This window comes from Amblyomma maculatum, chromosome 9 (genome assembly GCF_055883805.1).
Source record: "Amblyomma maculatum isolate TAMU_Amacu chromosome 9, ASM5588380v1, whole genome shotgun sequence".
NCBI classification, from domain to species: Eukaryota; Metazoa; Arthropoda; class Arachnida; order Ixodida; family Ixodidae; genus Amblyomma; species Amblyomma maculatum.
In genome coordinates this window covers 17,320,287-17,342,342 of record NC_139352.1, presented here as the reverse complement: position 1 = coordinate 17,342,342, position 22,056 = coordinate 17,320,287, and the positions used below count along the sequence as shown (strand labels likewise).

General features: G+C 41.6%; 2 protein-coding genes across 4 annotated transcripts in view; one reads left to right on the top strand and one right to left on the bottom strand.

Moving 5' to 3' along the window:
• LOC146178451 (mitochondrial enolase superfamily member 1-like) overlaps positions 1-6,160 on the top strand; it is a 31,109-nt gene extending 24,949 nt beyond the window's left edge. The window contains exons 9-15 of the mRNA XM_084578279.1: positions 476-510; positions 1,467-1,554; positions 1,859-1,993; positions 2,790-2,961; positions 4,091-4,190; positions 4,578-4,659; positions 6,002-6,160. Of these exons, the coding sequence (XP_084434405.1) occupies positions 476-510; positions 1,467-1,554; positions 1,859-1,993; positions 2,790-2,961; positions 4,091-4,190; positions 4,578-4,659; positions 6,002-6,097 (708 nt within the window). The 3' untranslated portion in view covers positions 6,098-6,160. The remainder of the gene's footprint in view (positions 1-475; positions 511-1,466; positions 1,555-1,858; positions 1,994-2,789; positions 2,962-4,090; positions 4,191-4,577; positions 4,660-6,001) is intronic.
• Positions 6,161-7,132: 972 nt separating this feature from the next.
• Strump (WASH complex subunit strump) overlaps positions 7,133-22,056 on the bottom strand; it is a 30,958-nt gene continuing 16,034 nt past the window's right edge. For all 3 annotated transcript variants that reach the window (XM_084578275.1, XM_084578278.1, XM_084578277.1), the window contains exons 15-27: positions 20,909-21,160; positions 20,127-20,309; positions 18,594-18,773; positions 17,129-17,256; positions 16,426-16,516; positions 15,796-15,970; positions 14,782-14,861; positions 12,950-13,053; positions 11,089-11,218; positions 10,469-10,565; positions 9,423-9,582; positions 8,703-8,793; positions 7,133-7,357 (exon numbers count right to left, since the gene is read on the bottom strand). In XM_084578275.1, the coding sequence (XP_084434401.1) occupies positions 7,301-7,357; positions 8,703-8,793; positions 9,423-9,582; positions 10,469-10,565; positions 11,089-11,218; positions 12,950-13,053; positions 14,782-14,861; positions 15,796-15,970; positions 16,426-16,516; positions 17,129-17,256; positions 18,594-18,773; positions 20,127-20,309; positions 20,909-21,160 (1,728 nt within the window). In that variant the 3' untranslated portion in view covers positions 7,133-7,300. The remainder of the gene's footprint in view (positions 7,358-8,702; positions 8,794-9,422; positions 9,583-10,468; positions 10,566-11,088; positions 11,219-12,949; positions 13,054-14,781; positions 14,862-15,795; positions 15,971-16,425; positions 16,517-17,128; positions 17,257-18,593; positions 18,774-20,126; positions 20,310-20,908; positions 21,161-22,056) is intronic.

Here is a 22,056-nt window from a genome sequence, read left to right as displayed (position 1 = left end):
TCACGGTGTGGTGATTAAGCAAATATCTATAACAAACGCTGATGACAAGCCCACAGACCAAAGCTTTTTAAAGCTAGAGTATAAAAGGCTTCAAGAAATACAGGAACGGATTTAAGGCTGTTTCCTCTGAGCATGAACTCTGCGATTGAAGATTACACTACCCCAATTTTTTGTAAATATAAATGGTTAAGATTCGGTGTACATGAGCCGTCCATGTGCTTTACCTACCAACTTGACCAATATCGCCAATGGTTGGCCATGAACTAATCCTTAGTTACAAGATAGGTTTGGATTGTCCTATACTCTGCACTTGAGTAAACTAAAATACTGCTGACATGCTCGTGTGCTACATAAAGATATTTATGAAATAATATTTGCACATACGCCTTCGCAACAAAAATTAAGAGCCAGGCATTCATTCTTATTCAGGTTTTCATTCTTGTTTGCATTTTTGTTCTACTTGGCCTTTTTTCAGCTTTGTCAAGATGCCCTCAAAGAGGGATTCACAAGGTAAGATTTCAAAGCCATATCATTTCTGCAAGAAAAATTCCATTAAAAAATGTTTTTGCAAATGCATACGTGGCTATGTGTTAAATCCGAATTAAAGTAATGCTGATACTAACTCGAAAATACTGGATCAATGGAAATTCCAAACTGTGATGTTTCCTGATTAAGCTGGCTGGAAATAAATGATAGACATTGCCTAAATTTGCACGTGCAAGTGGAACCATTCACGCAGTGAGTTTGTCAGGTTCAGAATGCTTGCCTAGATTGCAGAACAAAGCACACTGGTTTACCGCTTCCTGTACTTAATTGTGCCAAAACTAGTATATACCTCTTACATAAATACTATAGGCACTTCTCTCCACAGCTGAATAATGTTTGGCAACTTCTGCTGCCAATAATAATAATAATAATAATAATAATAATAATAATAATAATAATAATAATAATAATAATAATAATAATAATAATTGGTTCACAGCAAGGGAAAGGCGCAGTATCTGTCACACTTGCTCTGTGGACACCTGAACTGTGCCATAAGGGAAGGGAGGGAGGTGGTTTGGTTTGGTTTGGTTTGTGGGGTTTAACGTCCCAAAGCAACTCAGGCTATGAGAGACGCCGTAGTGGAGGACTCCGGAAATTTCAACCACTTGGGGTTCTTTATCGTGCACTGACATCGCACAGCACACGGGCGCCTTGCTTTTCGCCTCCTTTGAAAAGCTGCCGCCGAGGCCGGGATTCGATCCCGCGTCCTTGGGAACAGTAGTCGAGCGCCGTAACCACTGCACCACCCCGGCGGGGTGGAGGGAGGTGGGAATGTGTACGTACATACACAGAGTATGTACTAACTGTACATGCACCAACTGTGTACACGACCGCCTGGTAAGAAAAAATGTAGGATATACCCACCAGTGAGAGTACAGTTAACTGTAATGGCACTGACAAAAGTGTTTCCCTTGCAGCTTCAAGGTGAAGGTTGGGCGAAATCTTGCAGACGACAAGAGACGTTTGCAAGCTGTCCGGTCAACAGTTGGTGACAAATGCAAGCTGGTGAGGCTTAAGGGTGGAAGGGCAGCATGTTCTGTGCTGGAAAAGGTCGCAGGTTTTGGCACTTGTTTTCTCTCAGGAGGTACGAGAAAATCCAGTACGTACTACCTCCCGAGAGAAAAAGCATGTCAAATCCTGTAAGCAAAATTCACTTCCCTCTAAATTTGAATAAATGACATTTTCTGTACAACAGACATGAATCTATTCCTTGCTCTAAATGAGTGGGTTTCAGCCTAGCAGTACCTTGACCAACATTATAGTGCCCTGCTGCATGCATTTGTAATAATTAGTGCATTCCCCACCACAGATGGTGGACGCTAATCAGTACTGGGATGTCAAAGAAGCCATCTACTGGATGAAGGAGTTGTCCGGTTTTGGAATTCACTGGATAGAAGAACCGACATCACCAGACGACATCCTCGGACATGCCACCATTTCAAAGGTAAGTGGCACAAGACACATGCCAGCCAAAAAATTTTATTTCCTTTCTACATGCTGTGGAGAAATGAATGCATTACTTTTTCTTGCCAGATGGATGAAAATGATCTAACTTACAAAAAGGTCTTGAATGAAGTGGAGGCTCTACTTTCTGGCAGCAAATTAAATAGAAATGTCTAACAAGAGAGCTATTATCCAACTGAGGCTGCAGTATGTTTAGAAGTGGCCAGTTCCCATAAGCAATGACACCCCAAGACCAATATAAGCAGTGCCAAACACTGCCGACAATAAATGCGAAGAGTGCATATACACGCTGCGAACTGGAATTCATAGGCAATGCTCACCTTTAGGAAAACCAAAATAGTTTAGTTGCAACCATCCTAGCTGTAGATGAACCACATGTTTTATGTTAGGGACTGATGAAATAGACTGCCCAACTATTCCCTGAACTTTGGAAAATTGTTTACCAGGAGTTTCCTCTGTTGTGTTATTTAATACATTGAGAGCAACAATAATGTCCAGAGCAAAATCTCAGTTTCTGATGCATCCTTTACTTATGCTCGCATATTGTCACTCATTACTTTATTTCATTAGTGCCAGTATTCCAGACGAAATTGCAACATAAGAGATTTACACTGCAAAACTATACTGGGATTGAGAGGCAGCCTTTTGCTGATAAAGAATGCATCCCGGAAAAGATGTCGCAAGTTAATGCTAGTGCACTTTTCGGTGCAGTTGTTACCGCCACAAGAACCCTAGGCATAGAACACTACTATCTACGCCCCATTTCTGTGGTGCAGGCCCTCGCTCCACTAGGCATTGGAGTGGCCACGGGTGAGCAGTGCCAAAACCGGGTGATGTTCAAGCAGTTCCTGCAGTCGGGCGCACTGCAGTTCTGTCAGATTGACAGCTGCCGCCTGGGAGGTGTCAATGAGATTCTCGCGGTCATCCTGATGGCAGCCAAGTGCAAAGGTGAGGAGGATAGCCATTTCACAAGGGGCCGTTTTTGCAATCGGCATGACCTCAACTACGTCCACTGATGGAAAGAAAAAAAAAAAGACTTAGATTTAACCTGCTCACCTTCAATTAACCCAGTCGGTGAACAAAGGTGAAACAAAGGATGCGCTATACACACGGATAAATTTTGGCTGAAATTTAAACTGGTAAATCATTAATGCCTACAAAATATGAGAATTAAAAAAAAAAAAAAAGGAAATGAGGTACATTCTCGTGTGTCAGATTCTATCCTTCCTGCAGCAAATTCACAAGTGATCTCAAAGTATTCTGCGGCTATAGTGTAAGCTTGTGACGGACATTCTACAGTCTACTTTGCCATCTCCTAACATGTCCTAACTTCTAAATAAGTGTATTGCCCAATAAGAACAGGCAAACAAAATGGCAGACACTTAAGTGGACACTTAAGTGAATGCCCGCAGCATCGTGGAAAGGCATCAAGCTGTACTGTTGAGCACAAAGCTTCCAGCTCATGTAACCTTATAATGGCACATGTAAAATTTGTACAGATTCATCAATGCAAATGCCATGAAAATTTGTGACCTTGCTCAGGAACTGAACTTGTAAATGCTGGCTCAGGATATGAATAGGCTAACCATATATTAGAGAAGCATAAGGTACTTGTCGCCATCGCGTGTGCCCCTTTCCGTTATAAGTTAAACACCTACTCTCAGCGCAACACAAATGTGAACGTTACTTCACACATATGCTTGACTACCAGAACTACCTTCTTTAGAGTGTTCAAAGAAATCACGACCACTCAGATTGTTTTGGGGCAGAAATGAGACTTGTGCTTTACGGAGAAATCAGTGACAACTGGGGCTCTAACAATATCCTGATCTGCTTAAAACATAGTGACTGACTAGTTGGTTTGCATACTGGAGATTGCAGCGAAGTAGTAACAGGGATGAGACGAGAAGAATGCTAACACAAGTGCAGCTAATTTCATCACTAATTTCATTTGCAAGATAAAAAAAAAGTCTTTTACTGTTTTCTTGAAATTCACATATACTGAGATGTTTTTTTTTCCCTTCTTGTGAAATCAAATTGAATGAAAAAGTAATGGGCAATGCCAAATGTTCTACAGTGCCAGTGTGCCCGCATGCCGGAGGTGTTGGCCTTTGCGAGTTGGTCCAACACCTGTCCTTCTGGGACTACATAGCGGTCTCGGGCACCAAGGATAACCGGTAAGGAGACTTACACCTCGAGGTCTAGTGCAACTACTGAAATCCTGTTCCCGACATGTGTCCTTACTCTTGCATGTAATGAGTTGCAGGTTACCAATACAGTCAAACCTTATCAACAAGGTTCAACTGCATGCACAGATGGAATATTAGTTTAGGCTAATCAAAACAGGCTGGGGCCTAACATGTGGCTGCAGCACTCTGGGACGAAATGTAGCACCTACAGCATAACTGTTTGCAATGTAACGCACTGTATGACGCATATGAATTATGGATACGTCACTAGCCATCAAGCTATATGCAGACCCACCACTTTTGCTTGAAACAATGACATTGGTACAAATACTATAACCATACCACATGGTCTCATAAGCATTCTTTTCCTTTCAGTGAAATCGAATATGTCAGCCACCTGCATGAGCACTTCAAGAACCCAGTTCTAATCCAGAATGGCTGCTACATGCCCCCACAGGTAAATATGAGTTCTCAACATGTACAGGTGCGGCTAAAATATTATGGAGCACGGTTCCATGTTTGAATTTTTCCCATGCACCCCGCAGAGGAAGTAGATACTGTGATGGCTTCCTGGGTGCATAGGCAAGCGCACTAACAGTACATGCCAACATGTGTCATACTTTCTGCTAAGCAAGGAGTGAGAATAGTTTGTCTGTCAAATCATGCTTCAGCTTTGTATTATTATTTGTATTATTGTATTATATTATAGAAAAATGTCCTATGACCCAAGCAACCAACTAATGGCATTAACATGCTTGAACATTATATGATATGCTAACAGAGTACTACAACATGTATGCTTACTAAAATTTACTTTTTAGCGTTCACATCTTCTTTCCCTTGTGCAAAAATTTTTGAGACACAAGACGAAGTGCCTGAGTGGCTTCCGAGAATGGAAGTGACAGAGTACTACAACATGTATGCTTACTAAAATTTACTTTTTAGCGTTCACATCTTCTTTCCCTTGTGCAAAAATTTTTGAGACACAAGACGAAGTGCCTGAGTGGCTTCCGAGAATGGAAGTGTTGCTGCAAATGCCTGATTTGTAATGGATCACGCAGCCCAAATCGCGTGGTTTTAACCCATGTTGTGTATTTGTCGCGTAATATTCTTTCTGTGTGTGTGTGTGTGTGTGTGTGCACGCGTGCATGAGAGAGAGAGAGAGATTGAAAACAGTCATTAAAAGTTTTGGATGACTAAACTTGCACACATGAAGGAAGCAGTACTGCTATTTTACAATTGTACAACATTGTCTGAAAAATTTGTTTCGTGGCATTAGCTAAACACAAGGACGCAAGTTGAATACACTTTTACTTGTATTTAGTACTTTTCCAGAAGCTCAAAAGCATCCTCTGTGATGGGAATTTGCCTAATTACTATTTTAACAGTTGAATGTGTATAGGTAGCATTGAGGGGTTAAAATTGTCTTGACCTGACCACTTTGGCTTTGTTAATGTAGTCATAGCAACAGAACTGTGCAGACATTTTCAAGGCCACAGTTATCGCGGCACCTAAGACACCATGAGTGGTGCAAGTGGTGTGAAGATAAAATGTTACATGTCAACTGCTACTATAATCATGTCAAAATGCTATCATGTTCCATGCCTCAGAATTACAAAAGAACAGGACTTCATAACCAGGATGGCAGAAAAGTGTTTATCTGTTTCAGTTTGGTGCCATTATTTAACTAGAACTCAATGACAAGTTAGATAAGCAAAAATAAGATGCTCCTCGCCAATTTTTGAGGCTTTGATTTTTGGCTCTCTCAGCTAAGATATATGTGTCTCGTTCTTTTACAGGCTCCTGGATATGGATGTGAGATGTGGGAATCCTCCATCGAACAGTACAGCTACCCAGATGGTGCTTACTGGAGGAACTTTCCCAGGGTGCGCTAAAGACATTCAGATCGTAAAGACAGCAACGTGGCACAGAGAATAAAGCTCGGTGTGTTCAGGGTGCTCAAAGCCAGTTACCGACTTGCTGCTAGTGTGCAATATAAATGCACAACATGCGGCTTTCCCACAAAGCTTTAAAGAACCTCTGCCTCAAAGATATAACCAGCATTGGCAGCCCTGGAGAATGGTGCACTTCCAGAGCACCCAGGGTACACTTTCACTGCAACAATCTTTTTTTTTTTTTAAATCATCAACTGTACGAAGAGGTATTGCCAATCAATGCTAACAAGCTCTTGCTACTGTGTTTGGCACCTCCTGGCATGGATGCAGCCTGCACTCAACAATCTGCTCATCACATGACTAAGCTGGTGACTTTGCAAGAGATGGAAAACAATACTGACTGGCCTTTGCATTCCAGCAACTCAGTTTGGAACTGAGATCAGGTCAACTAGTATATATGTTTAGTAACAGTCGCGCCTGGAAAAGCTCATGTCATAAGAGGTAGTATACATTTCTAAAATATACCGCAATAGAGGCAGTATAACACCACACATCTCCCTAAGGCACAGCCTTTGTCAAAAGTAGAGGGTCCAAGAGAGTTTCCTTCTGGGAGATGTTGTGTGGATCACTGTGTATTGCTGGCATTTCAAATCTCCTTGGTGGTGACCGGAACTCTCAGCTGCACCCTCCAGAAGCCTCATACTTTTTTTACGATGCCACAATAATGCCACCTTGTGGCTTAGAGGAAAGCTCCTTGGGCAGCTTTCCTTTGACAAAGGTTGCACGTACAGCACAAGGATGCAAAGAGAGGGCTGCTGCTGCTGTTGCTGCACAAGATTTTTGCTATATGCCAATGCGGCATGAATATCTTGAGACCGAATTTCATATTGCTGTCTTTGAGTAGCATGTTGACAACTAGTGAATACACAGCGAAATGTTGTGCACAAGTAAAATTAAGAGCACACTTTGCTATCAAGAATGATGAGGTCAGTGCCGTCTCAGATGCAAAATCTCATTCGGCCACAATCAGTGAAAAAGACAGCATATATTAACATTTATTTCAAGCACCTTTGTATCTTACAGCGAACAAAGACAACAGTATCGGAATGCTTAAAGGTAAATCTGCAGTCACTTTTAAGCGACTGCTGCTTGATCATGCTCAACAAGACGGCATGCACATACTTAACCGACGCCTCCTGCAGGCTAAGATGCCGACCGGAACTGGTCAAGAATGTAGTCGGGAACATAGTTGAGTATCACCTGCGTAAAAAAGAAAAACAAGAGTTGGGAAATGAATGCAGTGAAACGTGTGGTCTGAAGGTTCTTTTGATTCACAGGTAAAATACTATGCATAAATTTTAGCATTCTCTCTGTGAAAAAAATTGGCCACTTGTCATGTAAAACTCAGCTATTTGCAATGCCAAATACATTTTTTGTTGCACTATTCAGTGGCGCCGTCTAAGATGCAGATGCACAAGTGATACAAGCAATGGCTCATGCTCCTGCACAACAGGGGGTGCCACAAATCCACAGTGTGGCAAGCACTGCCACTTCCCTTTGCCCATTTCTTCTGCATGTTATACCAGCGGTGCAAAGTTAAGAAAAGTGTTCTTAACAGCCATCGGTGTAAAAGATGCACGCTGTTGCATGTTAATAATGGTTATCTAGGAGGAGTTCTTGCCCATCGCTGTACAGATGCAGGCCATTAAGCATGCTAATAATAGTCATTTAAGAGGACTCTGGCAGAGAGAAGAGGATGACACTTCCCTCTGCTTCAGAAGCTTCAGGCTGCTCGTGATGCAAAGCGAGCTGCACTGCAGTCCACAAGAAATTTTAAAGCCCACATATTAACACGATAGCTTTAAAGGCCCCATTGTCCAGAAAATCTGGTGACAGCGTTGCCGAATATTGGTGTTGTGAGGAAAATATCATGGGCGTGAATCTGGTAGGTAGTAGTCAGCAGGTGGCATGACCATGCGCTGACTGGTCATCGGGTTGCGGGACATTACGAGACCACATGACATGTCCGAATTGGCAGTAGCTGCCAACTCGGGTTTAGTCTTTGAGAGGGGAGGGTGAAATCGAAATCAAGCCCTAGGATCCCGAGTTAGATCTACTCCCAAGGCAATGTGGACACACTGATAAAGCTTGATTCAAACGAGGCTTTATATCTATGTTGGATGATCTTTCATATAATGTAATACCTTACGAGTGTATGCTAATGAGTACGTGTAAAACAATAGAGACAAAAATTAAGCGATTAGCAGTTAGGCAAGTAGCAAAGGGCATGTATGCAAGCGAGGATTTGCAAGGGGCATTCGCAAATGGAAGCCATTAATGCTGTCACATCACGCACTCGTAACCACTGAATTCCTGACTCGCGAAGTCTCAGATATTGAGCTGAGAAAATGTTAGAGTAACTTCTACCTAATGGGCCGTTTGAGCTCTCAAAATGAGCCAGCGATGACTGGGCTGCATTCCGGCCATGTTAGTGGATGTACGGCTGGTTTGTTTAGGCTAAACCGATGCAGGTAAGAAGTCACTATGTGGGCGAGCTAAGGTTTAGTGATGTGAGTAGCATTACTGAATGAGATAGGTAGCACACCTTGCGAGGCACATTGCAGTGTCGGACTAGGATCTCCAGGTAGGCCAGGATGTTTGCACTCTCCGTCGAGGCATCGGAAAACTTCGTGACACTGCATGGAAAGATGACGATTTACTTTGCACACCATATGCCTTTCAGACTATGTGGGGGAGAGGCATTCTTTTGAAAGCCCTGGTCAAAACAAGGCCATGAGAGCAGCAACATAGAAGACCTTTCTTCAACCTAACTGCCGCACAACATTTATTGCACAAAGCAAAGTCATTGCAAACACGGAATGTGTTCACTCAACCCTGAAAAGCAGCCTTACACATGTTCAAGGTGTTAGAGCAAATGCTACAGGAAGATACCACAGCAAAGTAAGCTCTGTGTAAAGGTAATGAAAATACAAGTGTTCAGCCATTTCAACTGACAGAAGTTATGTTATTAGCTTAGTAAAACTAAAAAGCATGAACTTACAGCGATAAATGATCGTGCTTTGCTGCCATCTATGTGGCAAACCTGTCGCATTTTCACCGTACTTAATATATTTATAAGTAATATTTCACCCGTCTAACTATTAGGATGTGGTGAAACGGCAGCTTTCTGAATGAAAATGGTCCTTAGCTATTAATAAAGGCGCAATTTGTGTTGACCAAGAGCTCTACAATAAAATTCAATAAGACTTTCCAAGTGGACGGGTTTGAAAGAATAATATAAGAGTGAACCACGAGGACGACACACCTTATGGAGCCTTCTTCCAGTTGCGACCGGACGTACTGGCCGAGATAGGCGAGGAACTGGGTGAGGTTGTCTTGGTGGAACTGCTTGAGGAAGGTGAATGACCCCAGGACAAAGGGCAGGCCATCTATGGAGTCCACGCCCTTCTTGCTCAACAGGCCACCTACACACAGGGACATGAACGTTGTCAACACCGCTAGATGACGTGCTGGGCAAAACAAACTAAGCTTTCCAGGGCAAGACTTTTGATTTGCTTTTTGTTCCAGCTACACTCCATGAGATGCATGGCTTCCACCTTTAATTTTGACAACTCTATGGGATAGCAACAACGATAAGCCCTCACTGCCTAAACTTCAGGAATTCCCCCCCCCCCCATTTTTTTCATTACAAAAATGATCCACCTGAAAAGAAGGGATTACATATAATCCTAAAATGAGAATGATAACAATATGAAGACAATGACAGTGACAGAAGAACTATGTGCCAAACGGAATTGCTGTGGCAAAGCTAAAATGAAGTTAAATCAGGTTTCTAAATCCAGTGTAATTAGTAGGCAGAACTAAGTAAACTAAAATAATTCAGAAACTAATCTGCCATAATGCCGTCTTGAAATGCTGAGCCCATTCAAAATAAGCATCAACAAACAGTGACAGCTGCCCAGTGAATTCATAGTGAAGTGACAAGGACTACATAATTTAACAGCAGCTATTAGTGGGGCTGGCTAAGAAAGTAGCATGGAGACCAGATGAAAAAAAGAGACTGACACAACAAGGCCTCTGACTAACAACAAGCATTTATACCACACAGCAAAATACTTTAACAAAGTGAGAAAACAAGAAATCACACTAAAAAAAAACATACACAGGCATCATGTATCTTTTGTGTATGACTTCCCGACTGATCAATGATTGTGCTGAGGATAAGCTATTCTCAATGAAAAAATGAAATCTTAAACACGACCTAAGATTGTATGAGCTATCGCAATACTGAATCAAATTATAAAAACACTGTCCTCAAATGTGCAAAGACCCACTCCATCAGCCACCCACCTTGCGAGCTGATGTAGGTGAACTTGGCCAGATGCGTCACAGTGAAGAGCATCATGAACAGTGGCAGGTTCCCAATTGGCCTCGTGGTCACGTAAATCTAAGACAAAGTGAAGAACAGGCATGACTAAGTGAGGACACAGAAGCCATGGACAGGTACTAGTGTTAGTACTATTAGTTCCCGTCAAAATGCACGTGTAGCCCGTAGGGATCGAAATTTTGCTCTAGCAACACATGGATATGCATCATTGTGCCAGCAACTATAATAAGCTGCTGCATGTACACACAATGAACACTTTTTTTTCCCTTGAAAAGTTTGGGATATTCATCACCTCGGGAACATAACTTTATTCAAACACAATAACGAGTGTGTTCAGTGTGAGAGTCTGTCCATCATATGAATCGAGGCAGTATTCTTATATTTGTGCATTAATTTTGAGCTTGGGCTAGTGCAGCCAATAACGAGCTTAAAAAAAAAAAAAACATCAGGCGAGTTCATAGAGCTTGTTCCGCATGTTCTCACCAGCTTATGGTGTTTCATTTGTCTTCAACAGTAAATCAACAGTATTTGAACAATATCTTAATATCAATTCAACAGTAAGAAAGAATGATCTAACACGCACCTTGGAGATTGGCTGGTAGAGCCCACACCACTCTAGGTACGTAGCCAACTCCACGAGAAGCGGATTGTCTTCCTTCGGGTATGGCTTGCTGGGGTCCTTATGGTGAGCCTTCACCTCAGCTAGCAGAGCACTGGTAAGTGAAAAAAAATATGCACAGTTGTAACAGATAGCAACAACAATCAGCACAGCAGCAATAAGTGCCAATTCATGCGTGAATGTGCCATGGAAAAATAAAAGAAATTATAGCTTCTAAATTCTATTATCACTTGCATTTAGCAAAAAATCATCCCAAATAGGGCACATACAGCTTATTATTACTAATGCAAGGTGCATAATTAACACACGTCATTACTGGGGCATGAGACAAATGTCTATGTACAAAGCTCTTTTTTTCATAAGTTATATATTTACAATGAAAAAGCAGCTGTTCAGATAAATGCGATATATTTACACACTGTCGCATAACGAAACAGTAACAGTGGAATTCCACTACTGAAAAAACTAATTTGAGGAAAGTTATCCAGTGTTGTACTGGACACTCCACATATGTATTAATATTGTGTGTTGAGCAATTATACGCATCTTGTAGACTGCTTCTGCCAACTAAACCACTGAATCCTTAGAGTTCGAATTTCGCGCAGAAACGGCATTTGGTCATCAGAAATTTTTTAAACACCGATTGGAGTACTTGTGCGGTTTGATCAGAAGTAGTAGGATATTCGCATTGTATGAGGCGATGGCAGAGCGAAAGAAGCCGCTATCTCAGCGACGGCACCTGCGGCATCATTCCACTTTGTTCGCAGCAATGCTGCCAGAGAGATTCAGTGAAGGAAGGTAAGCAGACAAAGTTGTTCTGTGAAAAGTTTCAAGACCTCAATGAACTCATTAATAATGATCACCAAAACTTAGTTTCACAAAAACTGCACTAAATTTGAAGCATTTTGCTAACGTATCACAGTAAAGTTTTTGAGCTCAGAGCCAGTGCCATAGCTGGGACAGCAGCTTGTTCTTGCTTCGCTGTTGCTGCAGGCTACGTGAATATCTGACTTCTGACCAAATCAGGTAAGCCCCCAAGAAGACTGGTGTAAAATAACAGTGCAGACCAAATGCCATTTCTGTGCAAAATCTGAGCTCTGGAATTCAACTGTTTAGATGGAAGAAGCGCTCTGCAAGATGCATATGAATGAGCAATGTGTTGTAGAAAGAAGTTGTGCTCATCGCTACAGCAAGCTGGCTAGTGCGAGCTGAACGGTGGTAAGACTGTCGTGATGGTAGTTTGCGGTTAGTGAATATAAAAATCTGGGGAACACTTTAAGCTCTGCCTTTAAGGTTATGACGTGACAGCATTAACGGCTCTTGTCTGTGGCACCCCTTGTGGTTATTCGCTTGTGTACATGAACTTTGCTACTCACTTAATCAATAGTAACCCCTACCTCTGTTATCTTGCACATACTCATTAGGATACGATTACTAAGTGAACATTTTATGTGAAAGGCCACCTAACATAAATAGAAAGCCCCGCTTTAACCAACCATTCAAACATGTCCGCGTGACTTGGTGTTGTGTGTCTGACTTGAGATCCAAAGGTTCTTGTAGGTTCGATCCCATCTCCAAAGAGCTACCAGAGTTGGCAGCTACTGTCATGCTATGTTATCTCGTGACGTCACACAATCAATCCATCAGAGCCTGGCTATGCCAGTTTCTGACCACCACCCACCAGAGGCATATTTCTGACTTTCCACTTACAATGTCAAAAAACGCTAATGCTGATGCTGAATTTTCAGGAGGATGGGGCCTTCAACGCCATCACTTAAAAACTTTTCACCAGCATGGTGATTTGTTCAGAAAGAGTTGCCCTTACTCATTCATGGTCTGCAGGGCGCCAGCCAGGTCTTTGGACTCGAACCTGGCTGTCGTGTACAGCTCGTGGGCAATGGCTTTGCGCAGGATTTGCATCTGGCCTATCTGCAAGGGGACGAAATAAATGCAAGACCCAGGGACTCCATCAAATCACGCGACTCGGTGAAGAACAAAAAAAATTTTCGGGCATGAAGAGCCAGTTCACACAACTGAGCAAACTCAACAGTGTAGACTTTATCAAAGACACCTCCACAGGCCCTTATTTTGCGATAAGGAATCTAAGTTATTGGACAGGTTGTCTGCTACTCTCCACTTTTTTCACAAGAAAGCTGTAGTCACAGCAATCTTGCTAATGCATTTACTTGAATGCAATAACAGTTCTTGTGCCGAAAATAGAAATGAACGGTCAAGCCTTGCCCTACAATCAAATATCCTGTATTTACTTGAATACTGGTTGGTGCATTGTGCCGGTTGGCTTCTAACATTAAGAAATGAAGAAACAAAAAAACAAAAAGAAAGGGTTGGAATCCAGTATCGACCAACCAATGGAAACTTTAAGCTACGAGTATATGTAATTAAGGTGACCAAAAATGTTTACCAACATCGCACTATTGCGCTGCCACTCAATTTTTTATTATAGCTCCAGGTAAAAGATGAAAATTCGTTTAAATCAATGTTTAGGAGGCATGACCTGCCACGCCGTTGAGAAACTAAGAGCACTTTCATCTTTATGGTGAGGCCTCTGAAATGCAAAGTCAACGCGATGACGGAACAGCCAGACTATGAGCTCATCTTCGTGCCCACCTTATTTAATAATCTGTTTTACGACATTCTCAAAAAAGAAGTGGCATGCGAAACTTTCCTGTGATAATGATGGTAGGAATTGCTGCACTGTGTCAATGCTAGATCACGGCCTTCTTGTGAAGACAATCCAAAGCAGAGCTATTCTCTGAGGTATTTTTTGTTTGCAAATTTCTACCCGAATTTCCGTAGGTATAATTTTGCCTCATTCTCTATGTGCATTCATTTACTTAATTCATTCTAGTCACTTTTTCCAATGTTTTGTTCACAAAGTGGACCTTCACACTAAAAAGGGTTGCATTGCACTCCAGTAAATATACCATATTTAGAATACAAATGGTACATAGGTTGCAGCAACAAGAATTGAAATAACAGGCATACTACTATGCTGTTTACACATCTTTGGTGGTGCAAAATATTGAAGCAAAAAAGCCAGAGTAATACCCTACAATCTGCGATACCAATTTGTAATTCCTATACTAGGATAAGGCAAACCATTAATATGCGGAAGGTTTCACTCATGGGGGCATTGTTTCGCCAGTGATTTAGAGTTAAGCTATTCAAGTACCGCCCATTGGAATGAAGAGAAAAACGCGATGGTCGTTGAACACTAATTTACTCGGTACTATTTTATCCACTAGAGTTTAGGGCCATGCTTATGCAGATTTATTCAGTGAGTGCACAAATGTAGTTTTAATTCCATATTGGCAACATTTAGGTAGCTTTGCAGTGAGTGTAAAGATGACATGAGCTTGTTCTTCACAGTGCTTTTCACCAAATAAGGCAAATAGGGCCTCAGGTGGTACCGCAACTATATCCCTTGATGACGATGAACAGGAAACAGGAACAAGCGCAAAAATAATTTGCCTTAATCTGCATAGCAGGCGTGACCACGGTGCATGTAGAACTTAGAATACCAGTAGGCTCATTATGTAACAACAACCTGCTCGAAAATTGTGATGTTCAATGCCAAGCGTTGTGAAACAAGAACTTATTAGCAAGCAAATGTGAAAATAACGAACTGCTACGAACCTTGAGCATGCTCTCAAGAAAGATGGACCATGTCTTGGAAACCTTGGTCAGGGCTGCACTGTATGTCCTGCCCACGTTTTCTGTGCCACAGGGGAAAGAAGACAAAGACTAGCAATTTGCATTTCTCGCAGTTACAAAGAACCAATGATTTCTATGCAGGCCTTACAGTACCATCTTTAGGCCAGCTTTGTACCAGATTAAATGAAGCACGGTATTTACAAAAGTTCTCAAGAATATCAATCACATGCTATCACCTCGATTTAGCTGCAGCGAGCTTCAAGCCTGTACTGATTATTTTAGAAGATAAAAACAAGCATACTGTTCAACTAATATCTCATGACCCTCAGGACACGCATCGAGTGTTTTACAGGACTTCCGGTGGCAACATATTATTCTGTCTAGAGATGCCACACCACACTGCAAGTTCAATCTGTGACTTTCAGGAGCAACAAGGAATTGGGGCAAATTGAAGACATATAGGTGTACGGTTTTTCAATAACACGCAACCCTTTAATGTTGTTATTGCTCTCGCTGCTTTCATCATCCATAGCGTCGATAATTTCACTACCTGTGAGCATCAGCAACAACCAAAACAATTTAAGAATGGTAATCATCTCAATGATAATCATCTCACATGAATTCCCAGCAACTTGATGAAATTAAGAATAGTAGCATCTATAGAGTGATGTGAATATTGGGGATGCTATTCACAACCATAATGTAAATTCTGTCATTAATTTCACCAAGTAAAAAGCAGCCCAACAAGTAGTACACAATGATAAGAGGATGGACTAAATGGGCACTGTGGTGCCGTGGACAGCAGAACAATGTGTGCTTGCCTATTTAGGTAACTAATAATAAAATAGCACTGCAACAGCCTCGATACAAGGTGCAAAATGCATAATAAAAGCAGTCTATAAGACTGGACAAACACGTCACTGCTCATAGCATGGCTGGAAATGATGTGTAGAAATGATGTAACACGTGCGAGCAGATGTTCTGGGCCCCACTTACGAACTATCCCGTCGACTGGCTGCAGGGCCTTGCTCATGTTGGTCAGCAGTTCCTGCCATGACTTGTCCTTGACCATGCCCCGCTCGAGGGACCGCAGAACGCCCTGCAGCTCCTTGACTATCATGAAGGACAGCAGCCGGTCCAGTCCCGTCAGACCCGGCGTGCCCACACTCTTCTGCCCGTTTTTTGCAGCACATGGTATGCAGAGAAGGACAACGTAAGAATGTAAGAACGGTGGTTTCTGTGACATCATTTGCCTTAAAGTTACTTGCCTTTACGATTTGCTTACACTGAACATCAGCAGTGTCAACATACATGTGCCAACAGTAGATGAGAAGACAGCGACAGCGTCATCTATGTCTACCAAGATAAACTATTCAAAACTAGTTCACATTATACTAGGTTTAGCCATGTTAAAACTCTGCAACTTTTAGCCTATTTTGCCTTTTCAATACTTCTAAAGGCAACTCCATAAAAATGCTGCACGCAAGTCGCAAATATCGAGAGTCATTCACCGATTTCACTTACACGTTCCAAGTTTCAGAAACATTTACTGTTCCTGAGGCCATGGCTCAAAATGAGAATGTCGCAATACTAAACTGAGTGCAAGACGGGCTTTCATCCCCTTACCTGTAACAGGGCAAAGAGGCTCAGATTGATCACTTCCACGTGCGACTTAGCGTCAAACCAGGCGTTGGACTGGTCTATGTAGACTGTAGTCCTGCACGTACGGAAAGCAACCACAGTGTATAGTTATCACATTAGTACACCATTACCAAGTCGAGTCAGTAGTCACACATTAGACTAAAGTACCTTCCTAGGTTTCCTTTCAGATAAGCTGGAGATCATTTGTCTCGTCATAAATTAATCTAAACAGAAGTGCTCCTAAAGAAAGATAAATGAGCATGCCCGGTGTGTCCATATATACATTATGTGTAAACAATACAATAAAATCCTTCCAGAGAGAGATTGATTGCAAATAGAGCATTTGCACCCTATTAGATGATGATTAGATGCACTCTATTAGATGATATGTTAAACAGGCATACAAGGATCTTTTGAAATCTTGTGATAAAAATTTCCAGGCAAATTGGTTGCTTCCACTACATCACCAACGAGAGATGACCATTTCGGAAATGTGGCATACGTAGTGCTTGTGTTGATTCAAACTAGGCAGAAGCCAGGCTAGTGCTAATTAATGGTTTAGCAGGGTGTTCTAAAGCACAATTAGAAAAAATTTCACATGCAAGATTAGGTGTGAAGTGTTAAGCCGGCAGAAAACATTCACAGCAAAAAGAAAAACAAAACAAAAACGCAAGCACATGGTACTAACTTGGGATCGGTGACCCGCAGCACTTCCCGTGCCAGCCTGCCAATGAAGTTGACAGAGGCCTGGTCTAACTGTGGGAATGTTGGGATGGGGATGGTACGTGACTGGTACACGCTCTGCCAGTCTTGGACCTGCAATCCCAGTGTTGCAGAATGTCTGTGTTATACATCGAGGCAAGTAAAAGGGCGTGACACTACAATCACAGAAAAGGAAGCCCAGCGGGCAGTGTGGGCAAGCCGGGCTAGTTGGTAACAATTAAATTCATTTTTGAAAATGGTGAATCTGTCATTACTGAACTTTCATTCTTTTTTTTTTGCAACTTGAAAACAGATTCTTACCAACTGTTCCTTTAATTATTCTTCTAAAAAAGAATATAAAAAAATAAAAGGAAAAGGGAGCCCGGCCTAGCATAGCATTGCCAGGCCTAAAGCCACTTTGATGTACTATAAGAAAAAAAAAAAGCAGGCAGCTAAAAACAACAAAAGTAAAAGAAACAACTGAAGAATAAACAGCAACAAGGTTCTGTCCATTAATTTAGTTTGCGGCATCACTCGTCACCTTGCAAACATGATGAATACTGCAGCACTTATCTAATAATGGACAGTATTAAACTGTGGACATCATCAATAAGTGGTCCGCTGTAGATAAGTTGCTGCAGCACATTTACTCTCTACCACAAACAACAGTAATTTAAATAAAAAATTTTGGTCATACATCTTTCAGAGTGTATATATATATATATATATATATATATATATATATATATATATATATATATATATATATATATATATATATATATATATATATATATATATATATTAAAAAAAAAAGAAAAAACATGATTGCTGTGGCATAACCCAAAAGTGTGAATGTGGTAGGCAGCTCAGTTATTTGGGTACTAGAAGTCTCCATGTTAGATTTAAATCTCTTTATCGGTGTAAAAAAAAACAACTACTTTTTAAATTTATGCTCGGCAAAATCACGTGAGAAAAACAAACTCCATCCGCTTTAAAAAGGAATCAGTATCCCAATTAGACGATGTTGTTGACACACAATTTCTTCATTGTGGTGCAAACGGACCGTTGCACGCACCTACTTTGCCACTTGTCTCATTCTGTAATTTGGTGAGCATTTCCCCATGCAGCAGAGTGTTAGTTAAATTTCTAATGTACTTTTACATGCCAAAACGACACGTCAACTAAGTGCGAGTTTTCGAGGTCCCTAACTGCATCCCCTCTTCAAAGACATGCAACCACCAATGTGGGAACAGGTGCCATGGTCAATCATACTGCCATGTGGAAAACCACTGAGCTAACACGGCAGGTACACTTTGGTAAAAAAAAGAAAGAAGTAAACAAAAGGCGAAGCCTGCAATGCAGTAGTACCACAAAGAGTGGTTCGAGCAGTTACTGAGGTAATTCTTGACGGAATGGGAAAACGGAGGCAGTCTCCGCATGGCACACACCTTCTGCCGCAGGAAGGCATTGCACTCCTGCTCAACATTGTAGCTGATGATGCGAGACACCTCTTCTTGCCAGACACGCAGCCCATAGATGCTCACATAGTCCTGAATGTACTCAAACGACCGGTGGTAGCCGTCGATCACCTTGCCCAGGGCGGTCAGTTTGGGCACTAGTTCACTGGGCTGCAACGACAATGAAATTAACACGGTGCTTAGGCCTTCATAAAGAAGAGTTCTGTTTTTTTAGCTTGGACTTGAAGAGGTGAACACATCGCTGCTGACTAGTGCAGTCCGAAGTGAAACATCAACGAGAAAGCATGATGATGTGAAACTTACTAAACACAATACGTTGCCACTCACACAAATCACAAAAGAGGTAGTGCAACCAAGAATAGGAGCAAAACGGCCTCCACACTGACACAGACACATAGTTCTGTCCTCTACGCTACTTAAGTAACAAGCGTAGCCCTCTTTCAATTCTTTCAGAGCGAGACAGAGTAAACTTTCAGCAGTGTTCTCTAATTTTTCAACTTGACAATAAAACATCAATTATTATATCAACATTATAAAGAGGGAACTCATTCATTGGTACTACTCTAAAAAGAGGGAAAAATTTACTATCCTGAATAAGCCCTCTAGGCTTCTAAAAAGCCTGGCTTGTGCTTTAGGCATTTATTGATAGTTTCATTTCCAGTAATGCTCAATAAATTCTTATTGGTGCAAGATATAATGAGCTTTTACTATGTTTGTAGACTTTTATCCTCGTTTCTGTAGTCCTTGGTGAGAAAGAAACTTTGCAATGAGGCTAGTAACAAAAAGTTAATGAGATTTCTTTGTTGTTGTCACCACAGTCATATTCTAATGTTTCACCCCACTGCCTTTATTTACTGTGAAGAAACCACTCTGTAAGCTGACTGCCATTGGGCTTGGTCTGCTTATATGTTAGTGCACTTACCTTTGATTGCTATACATATTCCACCATCTCAATTAACTATGAACTTGCCAGAAAATTATTATTACTTGAGAATATATTAACCAGAAAACCAGTATAACTCTGTGAATATGTCTACAGCTCACGATTCAGGCAATATAAACTGGGAGCATATCAGTGAGGATCTACTCCATTGTTAGATTTTAAACTGCTGTGCCAGCCTGATGGTTCCAGTACAAGAAAAGCAAACTGAAGAAAAGTTTGCCACACTGTGCCTTTCTATCCTGGGTGTTAACATAAAGAAACATCAACCATTCTACATATTGTTGAGAGAACCAAATTTTTGTATAATGCATCCCAAAAAGTGAAAATACAGTTAGAAGAAATATACTTAGATCTGCCGTGCTAAAAGGTACCCCAACTTTTCCACAGTTCTTAAATACTGTGCTGCATCAGAGAAAAGAGGACATATTCACAAGTGCAGGCACCTCATAAATGCCTCTGTTGGCACTGTGTTGACTGTCTAAAAGCTTTAAAACTGACTTTCTATAGACACATCACTTTGCCTAACGCACAGAAAAGGCTCTTTCAATGGATGCGCTCACCCTGGCCTTAGGGTTGAACACAAGGCCGCTGTGCAGGGCACGCATGACCTGGTTGACCAGCTCCCGGCGGATACCGTCCTCGAGAAGCTGCTTCGGATCGATCTGGACAATGCCAACCAGTGTCTTCTTCATCATCAATATGCCCTCGGTGAACACCGAGATGGAGTGCGTCAGCTTGGCAACCTAGAGGGGACAGTGAAACCAAAGACAAGAAAAGGTTTCAAGACAGAACTGAAACCAGTTCAAAGCTCTATAATTAATGGCTTTTGGTTTTTGAGGGTTGAGGGAACCACTTGGGGTTCTTCAATTAGCGCTGCCACCATAAAGCATAATCGGCATTTATAGCATTTCACTTCTATCGACACTAGGCTGCCGTGAGATTCAATTTTACCTCCGCATCAGCAGCTAAGCGTCATAGCCACGTAGCCATAGAGCAGGTTTCAATGTTCAAGAAAGAAAGAAGAAAAACCTAAACACAAACATATCAGTAAAAAATAACAAAAACTTACCAATATTTGTGACACCTGCCCAATGCTACATTTTGCGACAGTAGTTTGCAGTTTAACAGTTTAGATAATGGAGCTTAACGTCCAAAAGTGACTCAGGCTATGAGAGATGCCTACAGTTTGAGCAGTCAGGGGTGTTAGTTTATGTGGTCCTGGAGGATTCATAGCGTTTAAAAAAATTTGACACTGGGAGTGAATTTTTTTTTTTTTTTTTTGAATATTCGGGAGTCAAAGGGTTAAGTAAGGTATGCCTGTCATACACTTGAAGCCAGTCACCTCGTAGCGCTGGTCAAGCTGAGCGTAGGTCTTGAGCTGATCCTTCATAAGACGTGTTGGCACTTCCTTGATGGCCATCGTCTGCAGCTCGACGATGCGTGCCAGCACGCCAAACATGGTCTCGGGAATGATGTGCAGCACCTTGCGCACATAGTTCACCAGCTCGGTGGAGTAGTACTGCGACACCGACACCAGGTCTGGGCTGTTGGCCTGGTTGATGCGCAGCAGTGGTAGGTCCAGGGCTGTGGCCAGCTGCAAGGAGAACAGGCACAGAGTCCTTGCGTGTCCACAAAGCACTGCTCATGCAATGCTTCACGAAAATTATTTTAATGCTGGACAGGACCGAGTTAAGCAGTAACCTTTCCTCTAAAGCATAGAGATGAACTAGTTGGCGATTTCACTTAAAAAGCATTGCTGCACAGGACCCTGAAGAGCCAGATGACAATAACAGGACAACAAAAGTTGTTTTTTATACTGAGAAAATACAGAAATGAATGATGTTAAAAAGCACATAAACCCAATGACCTGAAGAGTAAAGAATCAGCTATTGTCCACTGAGCATCCAGTACTCTTATGTGCAATGCTTTTCATGCCTGTAAAATGATTCATAAACGAGTAACGCTAACCCTTCCCTCGAATTATACATGGTGACCAGTGGTTTGCGAGATATGCAGGTGTTGCATTTGTAAGAGTCTATAAATACTACTCCACTGTGCATGGGCGGAGGAAGATGCAGTGATGAATAGCTGCCAGAAAGTGCTAAATACTGCAGCAAAGATGAATGTATTGCCATGTAGCAACTACTAGTTTCTGAGACTGAAACATGCTGAGAGACAAGTTCCGACTGGTGAGACAAGTTCCGACTGAGTTTTTTGCTTTGAACATGTGTTGAAAAAATATCTTATGCACGAATACAGGTAGCACCAAAAGGTATTCTATTTTTTGCATATTTGCATATTTGCACAATGCATAAAATTAAGATATGAAACATATAAGTAATACTCTATCATTACTAAATATGGGTAAAAGGTGCTGCTTTAATGTGGATTTTAAGGCCGCTTATACACTTAATCTGAGAGGTGCGCACAGAGTAAAACCAAATTAAATACAAGCAGCTTCGCAAAGCTGACAGACGTTACACTGCGTAC